The sequence below is a fragment of the Bufo bufo genome, chromosome 3, assembly GCF_905171765.1.
Source record: "Bufo bufo chromosome 3, aBufBuf1.1, whole genome shotgun sequence".
Classification (NCBI taxonomy): Eukaryota; Metazoa; Chordata; class Amphibia; order Anura; family Bufonidae; genus Bufo; species Bufo bufo.
The window spans coordinates 292,800,482-292,826,347 of NC_053391.1; the positions used below are offsets into that span (position 1 = coordinate 292,800,482).

General features: G+C 46.9%; 1 protein-coding gene across 1 annotated transcript in view; it reads left to right on the forward strand.

Annotated features, from left to right (window-relative positions):
- The window catches only part of ACACA (acetyl-CoA carboxylase alpha), a 993,014-nt gene that overhangs the window by 568,792 nt on the left and 398,356 nt on the right, over window positions 1–25,866 (forward strand). The window contains exons 35-36 of the mRNA XM_040424192.1: window positions 6,303–6,344; window positions 6,648–6,863. Coding sequence (XP_040280126.1) covers window positions 6,303–6,344; window positions 6,648–6,863 — 258 coding nt within the window. The remainder of the gene's footprint in view (window positions 1–6,302; window positions 6,345–6,647; window positions 6,864–25,866) is intronic.

Consider the following 25,866-nt stretch of genomic DNA (forward strand, 5'->3'; position numbering starts at 1 on the left):
GACCAGACAGGTCAGGGATAAAGTTGTGGAGAAGTGTAAAGTGGAGTAAGGTCATAAAAATATTCCCACTTCAGAACATCTCACTGAGCACTGTTCAGCCATTCATCTGAAAATGGAAGGAGTTTGGCACAACTGCAAACCTACCAAGACATGGCTGTCCACCTAAACTGACAGTCCAGGCAAGGAGAGCACTAAGTAGCCAAGAGGTCCATGGTCACTCTGGAGTAGCTGTAGAGATCCACAGCCCAGGTGGGAGAATCTGTCCACAGTACAGTCATGTACTCTACAAATCTGGCTTTTATGGAAGAGTGACAAGAAGAAAGACACTTTTGAAAGCAAGCCATAAGAAGTGCCATTTGCCACAAGCCATGTCGGGGACACAGCAAATGTGGAAAAAGGTGCTGTGGTCAGACAAAACCAAAGTTGAAATTTAAATGCACTGTGTGGTGGAAAACTAACACTGCACATCACCCTAAACACACCATCCGTGAAATATGGTGGTGGCAGCATCATGCTGTGGGGATGCTTTACTTCAGCAGGGACAGGGAAGCTGGTGACAGTTGATGGGAAGAGGAGTTGAGCTAAATACAGAGCAGTCCTGGGGGAAAACTTGTTGGAGGCTCCAAAAGACTTGAGACTGGGGCTGAGGTTCACCTAAAGAATTATTAGGAACACCTGTTCTATTTCTCATTAATGCAATTATCTAGTCAACCAATCACATGGCAGTTGCTTCAATGCATTTAGGGGTGTGGTCCTGATCAAGACAATCTCCTGAACTCCAAACTAAATGTCAGAATGGGAAAGAAATGTGATTTAAGCAATTTTGAGCGTGGCATGGTTGTTGGTGCCAGACGGGCCGGTCTGAGTATTTCACAATCTGCTCAGTTACTGGGATTTTCACGCACAACCATTTCTAGGGTTTACAAAGAATGGTGTGAAAAGGGAAAAACATCCAGTATGCGGCAGTCCTGTGGGCAAAAATGCCTTGTGGATGCTAGAGGTCAGAGGAGAATGGGCCGACTGATTCAAGCTGATAGAAGAGCAACGTTGACTGAAATAACCACTCATTACAACCGAGGTATGCAGAAAAGCATTTGTGAAGCCACAACACGCACAACCTTGAGGCGGATGGGCTACAACAGCAGAAGACCCCACCGGGTACCACTCATCTCCACTACAAATAGGAAAAAGAGGCTACAATTTGCACGAGCTCACCAAAATTGGACTGTTGAAGACTGGAAAAATGTTTCCTGGTCTGATGAGTCTCGATTTCTGTTGAGACATTCAAATGGTAGAGTCCGAATTTGGCGTAAACAGAATGAGAACATGTATCCATCCTCTGGCTACTTCCAGCAGGATAATGCACCGTCACAAAGCTCGAATCATTTCAAATTGGTTTCTTGAACATGACAATGAGTTCACTATACTAAAATGGCCCCCACAGTCACCAGATCTCAACCCAATAGAGCATCTTTGGGATGTGGTGGAACGGGAGCTTCGTGCCCTCGATGTGCATCCCTGAAATCTCCATCAACGGCAAGATGCTATCCTATCAATATGGGCCAACATTTCAAAAGAATGCTATCAGCACCTTGTTGAATCAATGCCACGTAGAATTAAGGCAGTTTTGAAGGCAAAAAGGGGTCCAACACCGTATTAGTATGGTGTTCCTAATAATTCTTTAGGTGAGTGTATAGGCAGAGCTACAATGCAAAGGTTTAGATCAAAGCATATTCATGTGTTAGAATGGCCCAGTTAAAGTCCAGACCTAAATCCCATTGAGAATCTGAGGCAAGACTTGAAAATTACAGACTCTCTTCATGCAATCTGACTGAGTTTAAAGGGAGTCTGTCATCAAAGTTTCACCTTTTTAACCCTTCCCATAGCTTTCTAGCAGCCTTACAGTTAATAAAAACGTTACCTTTATGAGCAATCCTGGACTTATAAAACTGGCAAAAAACAACTTAGTAGCATATGCAAATGAGGGCTCGCAAGTGCCCAGGGGCGGCGTTACCCTCATATGTACCCAGCTAGCTCAGCCTTATTGTCGCTTCCCCCAGCCCATTTTTTCCCTCTGCCCACCCATCCTTTCCCTCTGACCGCCCATCTACTTACTTCTTGTTTCGCCGAGATCCCGCGCCTGCGCACTCAGTCCGTCGGCCGGTGCATGCGCACTGCGATGCCCATTCCTTGTACGGCATCACAGTAATTAATGCGCATGCGCCGGCTAACGGCGTGAAAACATCACAAAGGAGGCTGTCCATCTGCGCATTAATTACTGTGATGCTGTACAAGGAATGGGCATCGCAGTGCGCATGCGCCGGCCGACGGACTGAGTGCGCAGGCGCGGGATCTCGGCGAAACAAGAAGTAAGTAGATGGGCGGGCAGAGGGAAAGAATGGGCGGGGGAAAGCGACAATAAGGCTGAGCTAGTTGGGCACCTACGAGGGTAACGCCGCCTCTGGGCACTTGCGAGCCCTCATTTGCATATGCTACTAAGTAGTTTTTTGCCGGTTTTATAAGTCCAGGATTGCTCATAAAGGTAACGTTTTTATTAACTGTAAGGCTGCTAGAAAGCTATGGGAAAAGTTAAAAAGGTGAAACTTTGACAGACTCCCTTTAAGCTATTTTGCAAAGAACAAATGGCAACACTTTTAAGCTCTAGATGTGCAAAGACATACCAAAAAAGAATTGCAGCTGTAATTGCAGCGAAAGATGGTCCCACAAGGGGGGCTCAATACAAATGAATGCTACACTTTCCATATTTGTATTTGTTACAAATGTTGAAAACCATGTATAATTTTCTTTACACTTCACAATTACTTGCTACTTTGTATTGGTCTATCACATAAAATCCAAATAAAATACTGTGGCAGTGGAGCTGCCAGAGGGCCATATGAGGGCCATTAAATGGTGTATCTCACCCAGAGGAAGCTGGGTGAGAACAAGAAAGGCTGGGAAATAGGTTTCCCCCACTGCCTGCAGCAGCTAGGCTTGTAATTAGCAGCCAGCTGAGGAGCTCGGATATATGTGGGCTGAGCTCCTCAACCACGGCTCCCTGTCTGGTGAAGGAGCACGCTGCATCAATGCCTGTGGGAGCTGGGACCCTCTAACCCTGTGTAGGGTAAGCACCATGTTGTGTTTTGGGGAGCTGGGTGGTAGACCCAGATCCCAATAGAGAGGGAGAAATACTGTGTAGTCAGTGGCCAGACGGCCTAGGATTTATGTTTATGATTTGTTTGGACTGCTGTAAAAGTGACAATAAAGCTGGTTGTGGTCAGTTTGCACCAAAATCTGCAGTGTTGGAGTGGCTTCTTGAGGTGTGCCAACCGTTTAAGTGGAGAAGACTGCGATCCTGGAAAGCTAAGTGACCCAGAGTTTTCACAATACATTTAAGTTTGTGGGTGTACCGTGAAAAAATGTGGAAAAGTTCAAGGGGTATGAATACTTATTCAAAGCACTGTCTGTATGGAATATTTTTCTCATGTTAAAATTATAATAAGTGCAATAAATTGATAAAACAAATATGACTAGATACTGTATGACCTTAATGATTAAAAACTGATAAGAAAAGCTTTTCAGTATACTGGATGGATATCCTTCTCCTTGAGGCTATAATGTGTCATTACCACAGCATCACATGTTATCACATTAATGAAGTTATTTTCTAGAAATTGCTCTGTTAGTATGGGCAGATAACACAATCAAAAACATCTCATTGCGTTTGTACATGAAAAAAACAACAATTTTGCTTCCCATGAATGCAAATTATGCCCCTGCTGCGATCAAATAACCCAGCCATCATCAGGACTATCAAAATAATTTGCCTAAATTAGCCAATCAAGACATCCTGCATATTAGAGAATGTGAAAACATGCAACACAAATCATCATAGCTGATTATTATACTAATAATCATGTTAAAAACCTAATGAGATGAGAAAATGGAAGTTAGCTGGAGCAAAGCTTTTCCATCTAAACATGCTGGGAAATAATTGTTTTGACTGTAATTAACACACAACAAAAAATATATAAATCCTATGAAAAGTGAAAGAATCTCTTAAAGTAATGGGGTTTACCATATTGGATTGAATTGGATTGTCATGTTATGGGCAGTATTGTTTAGAAAAGATGCTTATGTAAAGTCTTCATGTGATAGCCATGTGTAGCGATTCTATTTAAAATACCACATAGTATAACATTTTAACATAAAAAATTTCAGGCGTAAGTTGACTCATTCTAACACCTTGTTTTAATGCTGTCCAGAGACCTGTCTCCGTACAGCATTAAAATGTATTGCCTCCGTGGAGGCAAAATTCGTTTCACCTGCAAGACTTTGTCACGCAAGACTTTGTTAAATGAATTTGGTATTTATTTCTACAAATTCTACAACATTTAAAATTAGAAATTTGATATTCGGGTTTGTTACCAGCTGGTACCTCAGTACCAAACCAGATTTCAGATTGCTAACTTGAATTTTTTTTTAAAGATGTAGTAATGAATACCGAATTCATTTTAATGCTGTATGGAGACATGTCTCCGGGCAGCGTTAAAACAAAGTGTAAGAACGAATCGACTTCATATCTATGATTTGAAGCCCGAATCCTTTCCCGCGTGCACCTACATTACTTTGGACCTTTTTTAGCTGTCCAGTTAAATTCACCCGAAAAGTGTGTTTGGAGTGCTGATTATCTTTTCTTTTTTTGTGGAATTACAAATACTCGCTCCAAAAAACAAACGAGTCAACACATGCCAATGTGAGAGTACACGTTGTCGTGGCTGAAAATACAGAACCAAACACAATGCAACAGCGCTCTGCAAATACAAAATATATGCACTAATGCCATACTCACTATAAAAAAAACATACTTGTACTAATGCAATGCTCATTATATAAATTCTTTGCACGTATATTTTGATCAAAATTATTTGTGCCTATCCATCATGGCTAGGTTATCTCATTCAGACAAATGCTAAATACTACCTCTTTTGGTGCAAACCAGCCTCCAATAAATTTAGGGAAGGCAGGTTGCACATATATACTGAGCCCACTATTCTGTTTGCCAAATGGTCTCCAATGAATACAGGGACATCAGGCTTCAGCTTTATACCATATTAATTAAAACCAGCCTGTGGAAAACAGGTATTTGCCAAGTGTCTCACATTTATATAGTTAGCATAGCATTAATACTACTATGTTTTTATAGTGAGTATGGCATTAGTTCATATATTTTGTGTTTGCAGTGTGGTGTTGCATTGTTTGGTTTTATATCCTATTCATATGCCACAAATGTTAGTAACAGTTTATAAGGCTTAAAAAAGACATCTATCCATCCAGTTCAGCCTGTTATCCTGCAAGTTGATCCAGAGGAAGGCAAAAAAAAACTATGAAGTAGAAGCCAATTTTTCTCACTTTAGGGGATCAGGCAATCATAATAACTTTAACGACCCTTCTCCAGAAATCTAGTAACTATAACCTGTAATATTATTACACTCCAGAAATACACCCAGGCCGCTCTTGAATTCCTTTATTGTACTCACCATCACCACCTCCTCAGGCAGAGAGTTCCATAGTCTCACTGCTCTTACCGTAAAGAATCCTTTTCTATGTTTGTGTACAAACCTTCTTTCCTCCAGACGCAGAGGGTGTGCCCTCGTCACAGTCCTGTGGATAAATAGATATGGGAAAACCCCTTTATGCGTGCTATTGTATCTTGATTTGATTCCTTTGAAATGGTTTCTATTATTGTTAGTAGCTTTTCTGCAGTGTTGTATGCTACAGTGATATGCCACCTCCACACTTTTCCAAGTTTTGACCCACTTACAAGTGTTGGCGCCCTTTATGCATGAGTGTTTATCTGTGTCTTCATAGTTTTCTATGTTTATCTGTTTTTAATTAATATGTATTTTTGATTTTCAAATATGTACTTGTATTTTGATATTATATGGCATTGTGCTGTGTGTTTTGCTATTGATGGTTATGGAAGAATACGGTAATGGGTGGCCAACAGATGCAATCGTTTTTTTTTTTTGTTTGTTTTTATCTCACGCCACACATCTTGGAATATGTTGGCAACATGCCTGCCACTGTTTAATGCTGTCCTCAGTCAGGGCAGCAAAAATGGACTGCTTCCCTTAAAGTAAAAGTTAAGGGAAAGACATCTGTTTTAGCCTCATTTTGTTTTATTTTATACATTGATACATTCCCATTGTTTACTTGTATTCCTGTAATAGTCTTCCATTAAACCTGTGTACAATAAATTTTAACCTAAATGTGTGTGTGTTTTTTTTTAAACCTTTTAGAGGGAGTTTCCCAAATTCTTTACTTTCCGGGCAAGAAACAAGGTATGTCTTCAACAATTATAGAATCTTAGGAGGAATAGAAGGTGTAAGAGCATAGTTATGTAGAAAGAAGGAAACCATCCCAACATACACCATGCTGGAACATTGAGCAAAATAATAAATATGATAAATATGTAGGCAATTTATAATATTGCTTTTGAGACAAAGGTAACGTTGGTTAACTACTTGCGGATGATCGCTAAATTTGCCTTTTCAAAGTAGAAAATAAGTTCAGAAGTTCTCCATTAGTTATGATAATTTTTAAATGTATTTGCAATAATTCTGCTACAATTTGTGTTTTTGAAGTTTGAGGAAGACCGAATCTATAGACATTTGGAACCTGCCCTTGCCTTCCAGTTAGAGCTGAACCGTATGAGAAACTTTGACTTAACAGCAATTCCATGTGCCAACCATAAAATGCATCTGTACTTGGGGGCTGCCAAAGTAGAAGAAGGAACTGAAGTCACAGATTATAGATTCTTTGTCCGTGCTATCATCAGACACTCTGATCTAGTTACTAAGGTGAGTATGATTGTGTTTTTATTAATTACATTTTATTTATATTCATATCTATAAAGGACAGGAGGTCATGGACTGAAGCTTTTCTGTCAGGAGCTCTCCCAGCCAAATCACCATGCAGGGGCGGTACTTTTAGGGTTGTCATGGAAAATCTGTAAAGTCCCGGTAGATCGAACTATTAGTGTGACTGGTAGCTGGAGGGCTCTGATTCTGTGCCAAATCCTAGAGCTAGTTTTCCTGTGTAACTTACTGTGATTGCATTTGTATTCAGGGCTCTATACTGTGTGACTTACTGTTGACTGTTTTGGTGATCTTGCATGTTTTTGGGTTATCAATGGGGCTGCTGTTTATCTACTTTCCTGGTAATTGACTCTGACTTGTCTCTGCATTACACAAGGGGTTAATCCATTCATCATATCGGTTTCTCCTGGTTTTTGATCCAACTTGCTTACTCCTCTTTGTACCTGCCTGGTAATTCTGGAAGGTCTGATACTAGTGTGACCGTACCAGTATTCTGTTATCAGCTCCATAGATGTCACATGGGTCTCAGACAGCCAAGTTCATCCTGCCTTGTAATGGGTTCTGGTGAATGCCTAGGGGGCAACCTTGGCTTCATAGTTCCCGGAGTGGTTTTGGAGGACTTTTAGAATTTTTTACTGGCTGTGGTCCGGATGGTAACTGTAGTACTCACCACCATTTTCTTTTGTTAAAGTAACATAATATTTTGTTCCCCAAACTTAGAAATACATTCAAATTTCTTTCTTACTGTTACCAGTATAAAGTCTTACAGGTTGATGGATATATGATAGTTATGGAAATAAACTGCTGTTTCCAAGGTCAAGATACTTGAAGGGAATGTGTCATCAGAAAATGACCTATTGTTTGTCATGTTTTTATGTTAAACATATTTTATAGAATTTTTCGTGATTTTTATATAATTTTCCATGCCCATATCTATATAAAAAATTATAAAATCCTGCGGTTCTCACACTGTCGACTAAGCCTAATAATAGGTGCCACTTATGTCTTGCGTTTTTAGCATTACAGGCAGGATTCAAATAACAGCACTTTTCTCTCTCTTTCTCTCTAGAGGTCAGGTCTAAAAGTCATTGAGGTACCCTCCTGTGCGTTGTGTCTAATGCCCAAGGTGGCTGCTGTAAGGCTACTTTCACACTAGCGTCGGGGCTCCGCTTGTGAGCTCCGTTTGAAGGGTCTCACAAGCGGCCCCGAACGCATCCGTCCAGCTACCAATGCATTCTGAGTGGATGCGGATCCACTCCGAATGCATCAGTCTGGCAGCGTCGGATAGCCGCAAGGACCATCAGAGCCAGCACACCAACAACTCCCATCTGTGCCCCAGCACCCCCATCTGTGCCCCAGCACCCAGGTAATTAGGGAAAGGCTAGGGACAAGTTAGATTAGGTAGGGATATTTTAGGGACAGTTAGTGAGAAGAGAAAAAAAAAAAACATTACTGATTGCATCACCCTAAATCGGGTGTCTGGGGTCCACAGCACAGTTGTGTGACCCTAGACCCCCCAGGGGTGCTGCAGCTTGCCCCCCAACCCCCAACAACTTTTTTTTTTGGGCGCAAGCAGTTTTTTTTTCTTTCATTTTTGTGCATACGCTGACTGTGGCCGACACTCTTAGCGTCCAGCCACTGTTAGCGCATCGCACACCCCACCGCTGATCAATTTCGGACGGTTGATCAGCAATTTAGAATTTTATTTATACATTTTTTACATTTTTTTACCTTTTTTTAGTTAGTCTTTTATTTTTTTTTGTCAGGTTTAGGGTGAGTTTGCAAACACCCGTGCCCCCACACACACGCACACCAAATAAAGATTTACACGCACGCACATACACTCGCAGACACACACTCCCCTATGGCCCGCCAGACGTTCTCGGCCGAGGAGGCATATGCCCTGCTTGCGTCCGACTCCAAGACTCCCAATGAGGACGATGATGACCCCACTTTCCTTTTGTCATCCACGTCCTCCTCCTCATCTAGCGATGATGATGAGTTCCCAAGGCGGCGGAGACGGCGTCAGGCGGAGCAAGGGGACCGCCATGCTAGGGACCCTGTGGCCCACCCTAGTACGAGCAGCTCTGGGGCTCGTACTAGTTTTCTGGCCCACCAGTTAAATCCACCGGAGCCCCCTGCCGGTGAACTTGTCTGGTATACCCCAGAGCGTTATGATCCCGTGATTCCTGATTTTAAAGCCCAACCAGGAATCCAGATTTCCACAGTGGGCTTAACTGAATACGACTACTTTAGTCTTTTTTTCAGTGACCACTTTGTAAATCTGATGGTGGAGCAGACGAACCTGTACGTCCAACAGTTCATTGCTCAACACCCGGGCTCATTTTTGGCTAGGCCTGATGGCTGGACCCCGGTCAGTGCAGCCGAGATGAGGATGTTTTGGGGCCTCGTGCTGCACATGAGCCTAGTCAAGAAACCTAGTGTCAGGCATTACTGGACGTCCTCTACCAAACCCCACTTTACAGTACGGCCATGACACGCTCCCGGTTTGAGGCCATCCGGAAATGCCTGCATTATTCAGATAATGCAGCATTTCTCCCCCAAGGTGATCCTGCCTTTGACCGCCTGTACAAAATCAGGTCATCGATCACTTTGGGGCCAAATTTGTACAGGCCTATGTACCTGGAAGGGAGGTCGCGGTTGATGAGTCTCTTATTGCGTTCAAGGGGAGACTCCTTTTCCGCCAGTATGTTCCCTCTAAGCGGGCGAGGTATGGCGTGAAGCTGTACAAACTTTGTGAGAGTACCTCAGGGTACACTTGCAAGTTTTGTGTGTGCGAGGGGCGAGATTCCCGTATTCAACCCCCAGAATGTCCCCCCAGCGGGAAACTTGTGTGGGACCTTATGCACCCACTGCTAGATAAGGGTTACCACGTGTACGTGGATAACTTTTATACTAGTATCCCCTTGTTCCAGTCCCTCGCCGCCAGATCCACGTCCGCTTGTGGGACTGTGCGGAAAAATAAACGCGGCCTCCCTACCCACCCCCTCCAGGTACCTATCCCCAGGAGTGAGACTCGTGCCCTTATCAGTGGAAACCTGTTGCTGGTCAGATATAACGACAAGAGGGATGTCCTTGTACTGTCCACAATTCATGGTAACGGCATCACCCCTGTCCCTGTGCGAGGTACCGCGGCAACGGTCCTCAAGCCCGATTTTATCGTCGACTACAATCGGTATTTGGGAGGAGTTGATCTATCTGATCAAGTCCTCAAGCCATATAACGCCATGCGCAAAACCCGGGCATGGTACAAAAAAGTTGCGGTCTACTTGGTGCAGGTTGCCTTGTACAACTCTTTTGTGCTGTCCCGAAGCGCTGGCAATACAGGGAGATTCCTTCAGTTCTATGAGGCAGTCCTCAAGGACCTGATCTTTTCTGACCGGGAAAGAGCAAGCCGGAGTACCTCGGGAACTGGAGGCACCCGGATCGTCCCTGGCCAACACTTTCTAGGTGTGGTCCCCCATACTGGAAAGAAGGGATGGACCCAAAAAAGGTGCAGAGTATGTCACAGGAGGGGGATACGGAAGGACACCACTACTCAGTGTGACACGTGCCCCGATCATCCGGTCCTCTGCATTATTGGCTGCTTCAGGGAGTACCACACTTCCATGGAGTACTAAATTGATATCCCAATTTAGCCACTGACAATCGGATAAAAAACTGGTTCTCAGACTTGAGACATTAAAACAAAAAAAAAAATATTGAAAAATATTATTTAGCAAAACTAAAATAAATAAAAAAAAGTAGACATATTAGGTATCGCTGCGTCCGTAAGAATCTGCTCTATAAAAATTCCTCCCCCAACCCCTCAGATGAACAAGGTCAAAAAAATTAAACAAAAACGGTGCAAAAAAAAGTTTTTTTTGTCACATTACAAAAATTGTAATACCAAGCGATCAAAAAGTCATATGCCCCCAAAATAGTGCCAATAAAACTGTCTTCTCATCCCGCAAAAAATGAGCACCTACCTTTATATAATCGGCTAAAAATGAAAAAATTTATAAAAATTATAGTATAGTGTAAAACATAAATACATTTTAAAAAGTAGACATATTTGGTATTGCCGCGTCCGTAAGGATCTGCTCTATAAAAATACCCCCCTAACCCCTCAGATGAACAGTGTAAAAAATATATAAAAACGGTGCCAAAAAGCAATTTTTTTTCGCTAATTTTCCATTTTAATCCGTTTTTTTCCAATAACAAAGCAAGGGTTAACAGCCAAACAAAACTTTATATTTATTACCCTCATACTGCAGTTTCTAGAAACACCCCATATGTGGTTGTAAACTGCTGTATGACCAAATGGCAGGGCGCAGAAGGAAAGGAACGCCATATGGCTTCTTGAAGGCAGATTTTGATGGGCTTTTTTTTTTTGCCACCATGTCCCATTTGAAGCTTCCCTGATGCACCCCTAGAGTAAAAACTCCATAAAAATTACCCCATCTAAGAAACTACATCCCTCAAGGTATCCAAAACAGATTTTACAAACGTCTTTAACCCTTTAGGTGTTCCGCAAGAGTTATTGGCAAATGAAGATGAAATTTCAGAATTTCTGTGGTCGTAAACTGCTGTATGACCAAATGGCAGGGCGCAGAAGGAAAGGAACGCCATATGGCTTCTTGAAGGCAGGTTTTGATGGCCTTTTTTTTTTTTTGCCACCATGTCCCATTTGAAGCTTCCCTGATGCACCCCTAGAGTAAAAACTCCATAAAAATTACCCCATCTAAGAAACTACACCCCTCAAGGTATCCAAAACAGATTTTACAAACGTCTTTAACCCTGTAGGTGTTCCGCAAGAGTTATTGGCAAATGAAGATGAAATTTCTGAATTTCTATTTCTGGTAACCTTGCCTCACAAAAATGTAATATAGATAAACCAAAAATCATATGTACCCTAAAAATAGTCCCAACAAAACTGCCACCTTATCCCGTAGTTTCCAAAATGGGGTCACTTTTATGGAGTTTCTACTCTAGGGGTGCATCAGGGGGGCTTCAAATGGGACATGGTGTAAATAAACCAGTCCAGCAAAATCTGCCTTCCAAAAACCACACGGCGCACCTTTCCCTCTACGCCCTACTGTGTGCCCGTACAGTAGTTTACGGCCACATATGGGGTGTTTCTACAAACTACAGAATCGGGGCAATAAATATAGCATTTCTCGCCCATTCCATTGGGGGACACAGACCATGGGTATAGCTTAGGCCATTACTAGGAGGAGACACTATGCAAATAAGAAAGAACAGCTCCTCCTCCACTGGCTATACCCCCATGCTCCAACAGGAGGACCTCAGTTTTAGCTTAGTGTCGGATAAGGAGATGACACTCCTGCTCCTGCAGGGTTGTCCCTGTAATTTTTCTCTTCTCCTGTTTGTTTTTTTCTCAATAGAGGACGCAGGGTCGCATGGCGTCCCTGGTCTCACAGTGGAGCGAGCGCCGGGGTCGAATGGACGTCCCCGGCTACCTCCCCTTTCCCCCAGAAGATAAGTGGAACCGGGCTCGACCTGCAGCTCCGGTGGCCTACCAGATCCAGGGTCACCTACTCCTGCCCTCTATCCAGTGCACTGCCCTCCTTGTGCCAGATGACTGAAGAGGTGACCCTGCTGGTCCGGAACAGAGGGTGAAGACTGCAGTATAAGTACATCGGCTCTCCTGCAATCTCCCCCTCCCCCTGTACTAGCTGTGTGACGCGGTGCTTTAGGGCTTACCTGTGGATCAGGGTGGCTGCTGGATTGAGAGGGAGGTGGGATTCCTTTTTGGGACTGTGATTATTCGCAACGCCTTGCTGCTGCGCCTTTTCCCGTTGGCGCGGAGAGCTTTTTAACCCCTTCATTCATGGCGGTGGACGCCATTTTCAGAGCCGGGGTCTGCCTTTTTTTTTATATTTCCCACGCGCGTTTCGCGCGATCTGTGACTCGACTGGGGGCGGAGCCTATCGCGTCTTCTCTGGCGCTTCCGCTTTGCCTCAGCGCTGCTCCACGCTTGGCTGCTCCTCACAGGTCACGGTAGGACTGTAGCGTTCTACAAAGCTTGGAGACCCTGACTTTGGGATAGTCGCCATCATGCCTAAACCTGGGGCTCCCCAAAAATCTAAGGCAGCAACTCAGGCCTCACTGGGATCCTGTAAGGTATTCCGCCTGCCACTATCGGTTACTGGATCCTGTGACTCTTGCCTTGCCTCAGGACAGGATCATCCTCCTCCTCCCCTTCTCCAATCCAGCCCAGTCCCTTCACCGCCCTTTCGGAGCCCGCGGAGCCCTCCTGGGCCTCTGCCATATCTAGGGCGGCCGCGGACTTGGCCCAAGTCTCGCGCGTGGCCATGGCCTTTATGGAACGCATGGCGGCCACGGATCCTGTGGTTAGCACCGCTCCACCTCCCGGTGCCTCCCACAGAGGACGCTCGACGATTAAGAGGCAGCGCACACAGCAGCATCCCTCCTCGAAGGACTCTGCTTCCCCCCCTCCCCTGGAAGCGTGTTCAGCCTCTCCCCCTCGCAGGGACTACAGGTCTGAAGGGGAAAGGTCCGGCTCGGACGAGGACACGGAGCCAGAACCCTCGCCTAAGCTCTCCACCATGGTGGCAGACTTGGTCACGGCGGTCCGTGACACCTTTGACATCCAGGGGGAACCTCCTTCTACTAGTAGCCAGGAATTTCCCCTTTTCCACTCCAGAAAACCGGAGGCAGTCACATTCCCTATTCATGGCGAATTCGCCAAGGTCCTTTCAATGGCTTGGGAGCGCCCTAATCATCGTTTTTCTGCCACAAGGCGCATGGATACTCTTTATCCTTTCCCGGCAGATAATGTGCAGCAGTGGTCTTCTCCTCCTAAGGTCGACCCGCCGGTAGCCAAGAATACGGCAATACCTGTCCTGGACGGGTCCTCCCTACAGGACTCCGTTGACAAGCGTTTGGACTTTCTTTCCAAAGCCATCTTCACTCTGGCGGGCACAGGTCTGCGGCTCGCGTTCGCCTCGGCCTGGGTAGCCAGGGCGCTTTCGGTGTGGTTGCAACGCCATCATCAGGACCTCGCGGAGCAGGATGCATCTGCGGACACCCTGAACTTCGCCCTCCAGATTTCCCAGGCGACAACATTCCTCTGTGAGGCCTCATTGGACGTCAGCACTCTCTTTGCGCGGATTTCGACCCTCTCGGTCACGCAGGGCAGGGAGGTCTGGTTGAAGGTCTGGTTGAAGGTCTGGGACGCCGACGCTTCCTCCAAGCGCTCCATCACTAACCTCCCCTTTGCGGGCCCCAGGCTCGTTGGTGCTAAGCTGGATGAGATTATCTCTGACGCTACGGGGGGCAAGAGTACACACCTGCCCCAGTCTAGATCCAAGCGCGCTTTCAGAGCCCGCCCCTCTGGCTCTAGAAACCAGTCCTTTCGGCGCTTCTCCTCCTCCAGGTCTGCGACAGCCCCCCTCCTCCGGCGGCTCTCAGGACTCCCGCAAGAAGCCTTCCTTTAAGCCTCAACCTTCCTGGCGCCCGCAGGCACAATTCCAGGGGAGTTCTGCCTGCCCCGCGGTTCCAAAGCAGTCCTCAGCCTGAAGGGGCTCCCCCACCGCTTGCGGTGGGGGGCCGTCTACTCTCCTTTCAACAAGTCTGGAGAGCTCACGTTCAAGACGCCTGGGCTCTGGAAATTATAACTTCCGGTTACAAGATAGAATTTGTTTCCAGACCTCCGGAACGTTTCTTTCCTTCTCATGTTCCGGGGGATCTAGCCCGAGCCTTGGCCCTTTTACAAGCGGTTTCTTCCCTTCTGGTCTGGAGAGTAGTTGTCCCAGTTCCAGTCTAGAGGAACAGGGGGCAGGTTTCTACTCAAATCTCTTTGTAGTGCCAAAGAAGGAGGGATCAGTGCGTCCGGTCCTAGACCCGAAGCTATTAAACAAGTCCCTGCGGGTGCGGAGGTTCCGGATGGAATCCATCCGCCCCGTTATTGCTTCTCTTCTTCCAGGGGAGTTCCTCGCGTCGGTGGACATCCGGGACGCCTATCTTCATGTCCCTATCGCAGAATCTCACCACAGATTCCTGCGCTTCGCCATTGGCGACCGTCATTATCAGTTTGTCACCCTTCCCTTTGGGTTGGCAACAGCCCCGCGGGTATTCACAAAAATCTTGGCGCCGCTCATGGCACTTCTCCGTACCAGGGGCATATCTCTGCTGCCCTACCTGGACGACATACTGATAAAAGCTCCATCTCGTCTCCAGGCCGAAGACAGTGTCAGGATCACTGTTCAGACTCTGCAACAGTTCGGCTGGCTAATCAACTTCCCGAAGTCCTCTCTCTGACCCTCCCAGAGGGTGACCTTCCTGGGAATGATTATGGACACTACTGCAGCCCGGGTATTCCTCCCGGATTGCAAGTTCTCACGGATTCGGGAGTCGGTGTCTCGCCTTCTGCACTCCCCGTGTCTCTCCATCTGGGAGTGCATGCAGGTTCTGGGGCTTATGGTGGCCTCCTTCGAGGCAGTCCCCTTTGCCTAGTTTCACACGCGGCCTCTGCAGCAGGCGATCCTGTCCTTCTGGGACCGCCTTCCTCCTCGGGTTCGCATGGATCTTCCATGGTGGCTGTCCCCTCAGAATCTGACTTCGGGAAAATCCTTCCTCCCAATCTCCTGGACAGTCGTCACCACCTATACCAGTCTCCTGGGTTGGGGCGGCGTTCTCCAGGCTCGGACGGTTCAGGGGGTGTGGTCAGAGGTGGAAGCCCGCCTTCCAATAAACATACTGAAGCTCAGAGCAATTTTCCTCTCTCTGTCTCATTGGACCCCCCTCCTAGCGGGTCTCCCGGTAAGGATCCAGTCGGACAATGCCACAGCCGTGGCCGTCTACATCAATCATCAGGGCGGAACCCGCAGCCGGCCGGTGATGCAGGAGGTGAAGAGGATCCTCCAGTGGGTGGAGGCTCACGTTCCAATATTGTCTGTAGGGGTTGAAAACTGGAAGGCAGACTTTCTCAGCGACAACAGGGTGGATCCGGGAGAGTGGTATTCGAGGACATCTGTCGCCGTTGGGGCCGCCCGGACGTGGACTTGATGGCATCCAGGCTCAACAACAAGGTTCCCACTTTCCTGGCCCGAGCTCCGGATCCGGAGGCGTACGGGGTGGACGCTCTGGTGTCTCCGTGGCACTTCACGCTCCTCTATGTTTTTCCACCACTGCCTCTGCTCCCAAAGGTTCTTCGCAGAGTCACGGCAGAAGGAATCCTGACCGTCCTCATTGGCTTTGCGGGTGTACATGTCGGTTACTGCCCCATTTCGCCGCTCGGACTCCCTTTTTGTGGTTCCCAAGGGGCCTCGTAAGGGTCTGGCGGCCTCCAAGGTCACTGTGGCTTGGTGGATTCGGTCGACTATTGCCATGGCCTATCGATCCCGGGGTAGGGTTCCCCCAGCGGGGGTTACCGCGCATCCACCAGGGCGGTGGGGGCCTTCTGGTCTAGGCGCAATCGAGCCTCTACATCACAGCTTTGTAAGGCAGCCACCTGGTCGTCCTTACATACCTTTGCAAAGTTCAACTAACTAACTAACTGCACTCTCTGGCATCGGCTGATGCTGCCCTAGGGCGCAAGGTATTGCAGGCTGTGGTTCCTGTTTAACCGTTGGATGTTTTCCCTTTGGTGGTGCTGGTCTTCCCACCCCATGGACTGCTCTAGGACGTCCCATGGTCTGTGTCCCCCAATGGAATGGGCGAGAAAAGGAGATTTTTTGTGAAACTCGCCTGTAAAATCTTTTTCTCGTCTTTTCCATTGGGGAACACAGCTCCCACCCATTCTTGTCCGTTGCAGGAGGGGTTGGTTCTATTCTATTGGGACCTTATGGTTAACGGCCCTATGGCGGTGTTCCTCTGTTCGGTTTTTCTTTGTTACTATTTGGTTTTTGGTCTCCTTATCCTACTGCTTTTGCACGCACTGAGGTCCTCCTGTTGGACCATGGGGGTATAGCCAGTGGAGGAGGAGCTGTTCTTTCTTATTTACATAGTGTCTCCTCCTAGTAATGGCCTACGCTATACCCATGGTCTGTGTCCCCCAATGGAAAAGACGAGAAAAAGATTTTACAGGTGAGTTTCACCAAAAGCTGTTAACCCTTGCATTGTTACTGAAAAAAAATGGATTAAAATGGAAAATTTGCCAAAAAATTGAAATTCTTAAATTTCATCCCCATTTGCCAATAACTCTTGTGCAACCCCTAAAGGGTTAACAAAGTTTGTAAAATCTGTTTTGAATACCTTGAGGGGTGTAGTTTCTTAGATGGGGTCACTTTTATGGAGTTTCTACTCTAGGGGTGCTTCAACTGGGACATGGTGTAAATAAACCAGTCCAGCAAAATCTGCCTTCCAAAAACCATACTGCGCACCTTTCCCTCTACGCCCTACTGTGTGTGTGTCAGGGGGGACGTTCTGCTCTGCTATCTAAAAAAAAAAAACAACAACATTTTTATCTCTACAACACCTCAGTCATCACTATATAAAAAAGCAGACAACCCCTTTAAGGAGCCACCGGGCGTGCACCTAGCGATTCTACACTGCTCAAAAAAATAAAGGGAACACTTAAACAACACAATGTAATTCCAAGTCGATCACACTTCTGTGAAATCAAACTGTCCACTTAGGAAGCAACACTGAGTGACAATCAATTTCACATGCTGTTGTGCAAATGGGATAGACATCAGGTGGAAATTATAGGCAATTAGCAAGACACCCCCAATAAAGGAGTGGTTCTGCAGGTGGTGACCACAGACCACTTCTCAGTTCCTATGCTTCCTGGCTGATGTTTTGGTCACTTTTGAATGCTGGCGGTGCTTTCACTCTAGTGGTAGCATGAGACGGAGTCTACAACCCACACAAGTGGCTCAGGTAGTGCAGCTTATCCAGGATGGCACATCAATGCGAGCTGTGGCAAGAAGGTTTGCTGTGTCTGTCAGCGTAGTGTCCAGAGCATGGAAGCGCTACCAGGAGAAAGGCCAGTACATCAGGAGACGTGGAGGAGGCCGTAGGAGGGCAACAACCCAGCAGCAGGACCGCTACCTCCGCCTTTGTGCAAGGAGGAACAGGAGGAGCACTGCCAGAGCCCTGCAAAATGACCTCCAGCAGGCCACAAATGTGCATGTGTTTGCTCAAACGGTCACAAACAGACTCCATGAGGGTGATATGAGGGCCCGACGTCCACAGGTGGGGGTTGTGCTTACAGCCCAACACCGTGCAGGACGTTTGGCATTTGCCAGAGAACACCAAGATTGGCAAATTCGCCACTGGCGCCCTGTGCTCTTCACAGATAAAAGCAGGTTCACACTGAGCACATGTGACAGACGTGACAGAGTCTGGAGATGCCGTGGAGAACGTTCTGCTGCCTGCAACATCCTCCAGCATGACCGGTTTGGCATTGGGTCAGTAATGGTGTGGGGTGGAATTTCTTTGGAGGGCCGCACAGCCCTCCATGTGCTCGCCAGAGGTAGCCTGACTGCCATTAGGTACCGAGATGAGATCCTCAGACCCCTTGTGAGAACATATGCTGGTGCGGTTGGCCCTGGGTTCCTCCTAATGCAAGACAATGCTAGACCTCATGTGGCTGGAGTGTCAGCAGTTCCTGCAAGAGAAGGCATTGATGCTATGGACTGGCCCGTCCGTTCCCCAGACCTGAATCCAATTGAGCACATCTGGGACATCATGTCTCGCTCTATCCACCAACGTCACGTTGCACCACAGACTGTCCAGGAGTTGGCAGATGCTTTAGTCCAGGTCTGGGAGGAGATCCCTCAGGAGACCGTCCGCCACCTCATCAGGAGCATGGACAGGCGTTGTAGGGAGCTCATACAGGCACGTGGAGGCCACACACACTACTGAGCCTCATTTTGACTTGTTTTAAGGACATTACATCAAAGTTGGATCAGCCTGTAGTGTGTTTTTCCACTTTCATTTTGAGTGTGACTCCAAATCCAGACCTCCATGGGTTGAAAAATTTAATTTCCATTTCTTTATTTTTGTGTGATTTTGTTGTCAGCACATTCAACTATGTAAAGAACAAAGTATTTCAGAAGAATATTTAATTAATTCAGATCTAGGATGTGTTATTTTTGTGTTCCCTTTATTTTTTTGAGCAGTGTATATGGTGTTTGCGGCAGGTGAGCTTTCCTATCGGGTCCCTGCGCTGCAGTGACAGGGACACGATGGGTGAAAAGGCAGCCCGATGCCTTGCAGAGGCATCGGGACCTGATTTCTACGGAAACCTAGCGGATCTAGCCCCTGGCTGGGTCTCCTAGGCAACTGTTAGTGTATTACACAGTGTAATACACGAACAGGCAATGCATTACAATACAGATATATTGTAATGCATTGCAGAGGGGATCAGACCGCCAAAAGTCCCAGAGTGGGACAGAAATAAAGTTTTAAAAAAAACGCCCCTTTCCACTTCACCACCATGACGGCCCAGAGAGATTGACCCCTGACCTCTGTAGGGGCAGGAACAGAGATAGGTTTAAAAGGACCCCTCCCACCACCATTCACCAGTGTGTTCCTGCCCCTATAGCGGCCAGGACAGAGAAAAGTCCTCTCTGGCTTTCAGGGAGGTGAAGTGGACCTCGTTTTATTATTTTTAAGTACCTTGGTGACCGCATCGGTGGTGTTTCTTGCCTCCCTTGCGGGTCCTTTCACCCAGAGCTGCGTCCCCTGCTCTCCGGCAGACTTCGTTCTAAAGCTGACAGGGAGACGCCAGGGTCACGCTCCCTGTTGTGGGAAGCCTGCCCTGTGCTGCCGCTGAGTCGCCTGCCTCCTGGGAAGTAGCCGACCGGAAAGACGCTCTGCTCTGTCGCGCGCGTCCGACGTCACTTCCGGGCCGCCGGACGGAACCCGGAAGTAGACGAGCTCCTATAACAAATGCTAACAAGCACCTTCCCGTTGCGCTCTCTCTGCATCGTGCTCTGACCGGAACATGTCGGACCAGGAGAAGGAGCCGCAGCAGCAGGAGCAGACCGCTCCCGAGCGCCCCTGCGTGAGTAGCCCACCTGGGCAAGTCGGCAGCTTCACTGGGGGCAAGGGGGGGGGTGCTTAGAGGTAACCACTGTTCCCCTCCCCCTGGTGTGTCTGCTGGTATACTGCATCTATTTATGCTCCTATACTAGACTGACATAAATTTAATGGGCTGCCTCTCTCACTTTAGGCCAAACTTACTTTAAAAAAAGGAAAAAGGACCGCCAAATGCATCCAGTGCTCCGTCAGGCTTCCTGAGGACTATACTAAAAAGCTTTGCAAGCATTGCATTTCTAAAATAGTGAGAGACGAACAGCCCTCAATTATGCAGGAGTTTAGATCCATGATTCAGGAGGAGGTTAGGTCCTCACTGGCCTCCCTCCGTGAGGATACCAGAGGGATTTGCCCACCTAAAAGACCCAGGGGGGCGGACATTCCCTCTGACTCCGAGGATTTAGAGGACGAGGCCTCATCCTCAAAAAAAGAGGACGACGACCCCTTATCTGAAGGCGAGATCGTGGAGGACTCTAGAAAATTTTTCTTCACTCCCAGTGAAATGAGTGACCTTTTAAAGGCTGTCAGGGATACCATGGGGGTGGAGGACATTCAGCAACCCCATACCGTTCAGGAAGAGATGTTTGGGGGATTGAGGGTCAAACGCTCCAGGGTATTCCCTATAAACGAGAACATTAAGGAGATGGTGATGGATGAATGGGCCCATCCTGAAAAGAAGCTGGGAATTTCCAAGGAATTCAGAAACCGCCTTGCTTTTGACCCATCAGACTCGAAAATTTTTGACGAGGTCCCTCGAATTGACGTCCAGGTGGCGAAAGTCAATAAGAAAACCTCACTTCCATTTGAAGACTCCTGTCAGTTAAGGGACACTATGGAAATGAAGGCTGACAGCTTATTAAAAAGGTCCTGGGAGGCAGCTATGTTTAGTGTCAAGACAAACATAGCCGCTACTTCAGTCGCCAGGTCTATGTACCTGTGGCTGAATGAGTTAGAAGGTCATCTAAGCAGTAAAACTCCCAGGGAACAGATACTAGATTCTATTCCCTTACTAAAATCTGCTACGGGTTTCTTAGCGGACGCCTCCGCAGAGACAATTAGATTTTCAGCCAAGGATGCAGCCTTGTCCAATGCGGCCCGGAGGGCACTTTGGATGAAATCTTGGTCGGGAGACATCTCTTCCAAGATGAAGTTGTGTTCTATAGCCTTCTCGGGTGAATACGTGTTTGGTCCCGTATTAGACACGATCCTCGAGAAGGCTACTGATAAAAAGAAGGGGTTCCCTGAGGATAGGACCCCTAAAAAGAAACCCTCCTTTCGTGGTCAATATACCCAGAGTAGTTCCTTTCGTGGTAAAGGAAAGACCGGACGTTGGAGTTACCCAAAAGGGGGGAGGGGTAGAGGGTACCTCCTTAATCCCCAAAACAAGGGCGGCGAGAAACAGTGACGCCAGGATAGGGGGAAGACTATCTCAACATTTTGCTCAGTGGCAGCAGACTTCTCCGAGCCTCTGGGCGCAAAATCTTGTCAAGTCAGGATACAGGATAGAGTTATCTTCCCCCCCTCCAGATGTATTTCTGATTTCTCGCCACCCTTCTCCTTTTCAGCACAGCCAGATCTGGAAGGAGGTCCAGAATCTCCTGGACCTGGGAGTAGTAATTCCGGTTCCCGTGCATCAACGGGGGCGGGGGTTCTACTCCAGCCTTTTCTTGGTAAAAAAGCCGGGGGGCTCCTTCCGCATGATCATAAACCTCAAGAGGCTAAACAAATTTGTGATCTACAAAAGGTTCGAGATGGAATCTTTAAATTCTACCATCCCCTTAATTCAAAGGGACGCGTCCCTCTGTACAATCGACCTGAAGGACGCATACTATCATGTTCCCATTCACTCCCAGTCTCAGAAGTTACTGCGTTTTGCAGTAAGGGATCACAGAGGGTCTGTTCACCACTTCCAGTTCGTGGCTCTCCCCTTCGGGCTGGCCTCAGCCCCAAGGATTTTCACGAAGCTGGTGGTAGAGATGGTCGCCTCCCTGAGACCTCAGGGGGTGACGGTCGTTCCTTATCTAGACGATTTTCTACTAATTTCAAACACGGTGGATCAATCTATAGCAGATCGAGAAACCTTCTGTTCCCTTCTGACATATCTAGGTTGGGTTATAAACCTAAAAAAGTCATCCCTAGTTCCGAATACCAGGGTAAAGTTCCTGGGGGTTTTGCTGGATTCGTTAAAACAAACAACCTTCCTTCCAGCAGAAAGAATCCAGAACCTACAGTCATCAATCAGGGCCTTCCTGAGACGTCGCTCCTTCTCGTTCAGAGAAACGATGAGCCTTTTAGGTCAGATGACAGCCTGCATCGTAGCAGTCCCGTGGTGCCAGGCCCATTACAGAGCCCTTCAGTCCTGGCTTCTAAGAAAGTGGGACAAAAATCTGACCTCCTTAGACAGGAAGATCCTGATCCCGGGCCACGTAAAATCTTCAGTCCGGTGGTGGCTTCAAACAAAAAATTTTAAAAAAGGCATGGTCTGGTTCAAGACCCCGGCAGTACATATTCAGACCGATGCCAGCATAAAAGGGTGGGGTGCAAAAATCTACTCCGATCTCTACCAGGGAGACTGGCCTCTGAAAATTGCAGCTCAGTCCTCCAACTACAGGGAGCTCAGGGCAGTTTGGGAAACTATACGAGCAGCCGCTCCAAAACTAAGAAACCAACATATAAAGGTCTATTCAGACAATGTAACGACCGTGTCCTACCTCAAGCATCAGGGGGGCACACGGTCTCAAAAACTGGAAGGTCTGTCCAGAAAAATCTTCCTCTGGGGGAAAAAAAATGTAAGTTCAATATCGGCAGTTCATTTAAAAGGAAGCCTAAACTGTGCGGCGGACTTCCTCAGCAGGACTACCATAGACCAGGGAGAATGGTCCTTAAACATCGAGATCTTCAATCTGATTGTCCAGAGATGGGGCCTTCCAGTGGTAGATCTCTTCGCTACAAGGAAAAACGCAAAGGTATCAACCTTTTGCTCCCTAAACCCAAGGGACAGGCCCCTAGCGATCGACGCCTTCTCCCTGCATTGGGACTGGGACCTTGCATATGCCTTCCCTCCGTTCCCATTAATCCCAAGGGTTCTCCAAAAAATCATCAGGGACAGAGCCAGAGTTATCCTGGTCACCCCCTACTGGCCCAAGAGGAGCTGGTTCTCGATTCTAACCAAGCTCTCCCCACAGGAAGCCTTTATTCTCCCAGGGAGAAAGGATATCCTGATCCAGGGGCCGGTTCTCCATCCTCATCCGGAAATCTTCAAACTCTCGGCCTGGATCCTGAGTCTAACCTCCTGAGACAGAGAGGTCTCTCTGAGGGTGTTATATCTACCTTAAAGGCCAGCAGAAAGAAGGTGACTAACGCCATTTATTTTAAGATCTGGAAAAGATTCTGCACCTGGTCAGGCGACGAGGCACCAGACCAAACCAGACCAAATATACAGAAGATTCTGGATTTCCTTCAAAAGGGACTAGAGTTAGGGTTAAGTCCTTCCACCCTGAGAGTCCAGGCCTCAGCGCTTAGTGCCTATTTCGATTCCGAATTAGCCAGCCATAGATGGATCCAAAGATTCCTGAGGTCCGCAGCCAGACTAAGACCATCTCTCAAATCAAAGGTGCCTACCTGGGACTTAAACATTGTCCTTAGAGGACTCACAGGTCCACCTTATGAACCCGTGGACGCATGTTCCCTGAAGAATCTTTCTCAGAAGGTGGCTTTTCTTATAGCCATAACATCGGCAAAAAGACTGAGTGAGATCCAGGCACTGTCAATACGACAACCATATCTCACAATACAGGAGGATCGTATTACCTTGAGGTTAGACCCGACATTTTTGCCAAAGGTAGTAACAGACTTCCATAGAAACCAGGAGATCATTCTTCCCTCCTTTTGTGTGAATCCTAAAAATCCTGGAGAGGAACGTTTCCATACCCTGGACGTCAAACAAACAGTACCGAAATACCTAGAGGTCACTAGAGACCTGAGGAAGGTGGACAACTTACTAGTGCTCTTCTGTGGTAAAAATAAAGGGAAGGCAGCTTCCAGATCTACCATTTCCCGATGGGTAAAACAGACTATTACAGACTGCTACAAAATCGAAGGCATCAATTGTCCAGAAGTCATTCGGGCTCACTCCACAAGAGCTATATCTGCCTCTTTCGCTGAAAGGGCAGGCGCTTCCCTAGATCAAATATGCCGGGCTGCAACTTAGTCTAATGTAAACACCTTCATTAAACATTATAGGCTCGACTTATCCAGGTCTTCCAACCTCGCTTTTGGTCGCAAGGTCCTTCAGGCCGTTGCCCCACCCTAAGACGTATATGATCTGTTATGTCTCTCTGGGCCGTCATGGTGGTGAAGTGGAAAGCCGGAATTAGACTTACCGGTAATTAATTTTCCACGAATCCACCATGACGGCATGATATCCCGCCCTATATACAGGGAGTGCAGAATTATTAGGCAAGTTGTATTTTTGAGGATTAATTTTATTATTGAACAACAACCATGTTCTCAATGAACCCAAAAAACTCATAACTCATAAATTAACTCATAACTCATAAATTAATATCAAAGCTGAATATTTTTGGAAGTAGTTTTTAGTTTGTTTTTAGTTTTAGCTATTTTAGGGGGATATCTGTGTGTGCAGGTGACTATTACTGTGCATAATTATTAGGCAACTTAACAAAAAACAAATATATACCCATTTCAATTATTTATTTTTACCAGTGAAACCAATATAACATCTCAGCATTCACAAATATACATTTCTGACATTCAAAAACAAAACAAATCAGTGACCAATATAGCCACCTTTCTTTGCAAGGACACTCAAAAGCCTGCCATCCATGGATTCTGTCAGTGTTTTGATCTGTTCACCATCAACATTGCGTGCAGCAGCAACCACAGCCTCCCAGACACTGTTCAGAGAGGTGTACTGTTTTCCCTCCTTGTAAATCTCACATTTGATGATGGACCACAGGTTCTCAATGGGGTTCAGATCAGGTGAACAAGGAGGCCATGTCATTAGATTTTCTTCTTTTATACCCTTTCTTGCCAGCCACGCTGTGGAGTACTTGGACGCGTGTGATGGAGCATTGTCCTGCATGAAAATCATGTTTTTCTTGAAGGATGCAGACTTCTTCCTGTACCACTGCTTGAAGAAGGTGTCTTCCAGAAACTGGCGGTAGGACTGGGAGTTGAGCTTGACTCCATCCTCAACCCGAAAAGGCCCCACAAGCTCATCTTTGATGATACCAGCCCAAACCAGTACTCCACCTCCACCTTGCTGGCGTCTGAGTCGGACTGGAGCTCTCTGCCCTTTACCAATCCAGCCATGGTCCCATCCATCTGGCCCATCAAGACTCACTCTCATTTCATCAGTCCATAAAACCTTAGAAAAATCAGTCTTGAGATATTTCTTGGCCCAGTCTTGACGTTTCAGCTTGTGTGTCTTGTTCAGTGGTGGTCGTCTTTCAGCCTTTCTTACCTTGGCCATGTCTCTGAGTATTGCACACCTTGTGCTTTTGGGCACTCCAGTGATGTTGCAGCTCTGAAATATGGCCAAACTGGTGGCAAGTGGCATCTTGGCAGCTGCACGCTTGACTTTTCTCAGTTCATGGGCAGTTATTTTGCGCCTTGGTTTTTCCACACGTTTCTTGCGACCCTGTTGACTATTTTGATTGAAACGCTTGATTGTTCGATGATCACGCTTAAGAAGCTTTGCAATTTTAAGAGTGCTGCATCCCTCTGCAAGATATCTCACTATTTTTGACTTTTCTGAGCCTGTCAAGTCCTTCTTTTGACCCATTTTGCCAAAGGAAAGGAAGTTGCCTAATAATTATGCACACCTAATATAGGGTGTTGATGTCATTAGACCACACCCCTTCTCATTACAGAGATGCACATCACCTAATATGCTTAATTGGTAGTAGGCTTTCGAGCCTATACAGCTTGG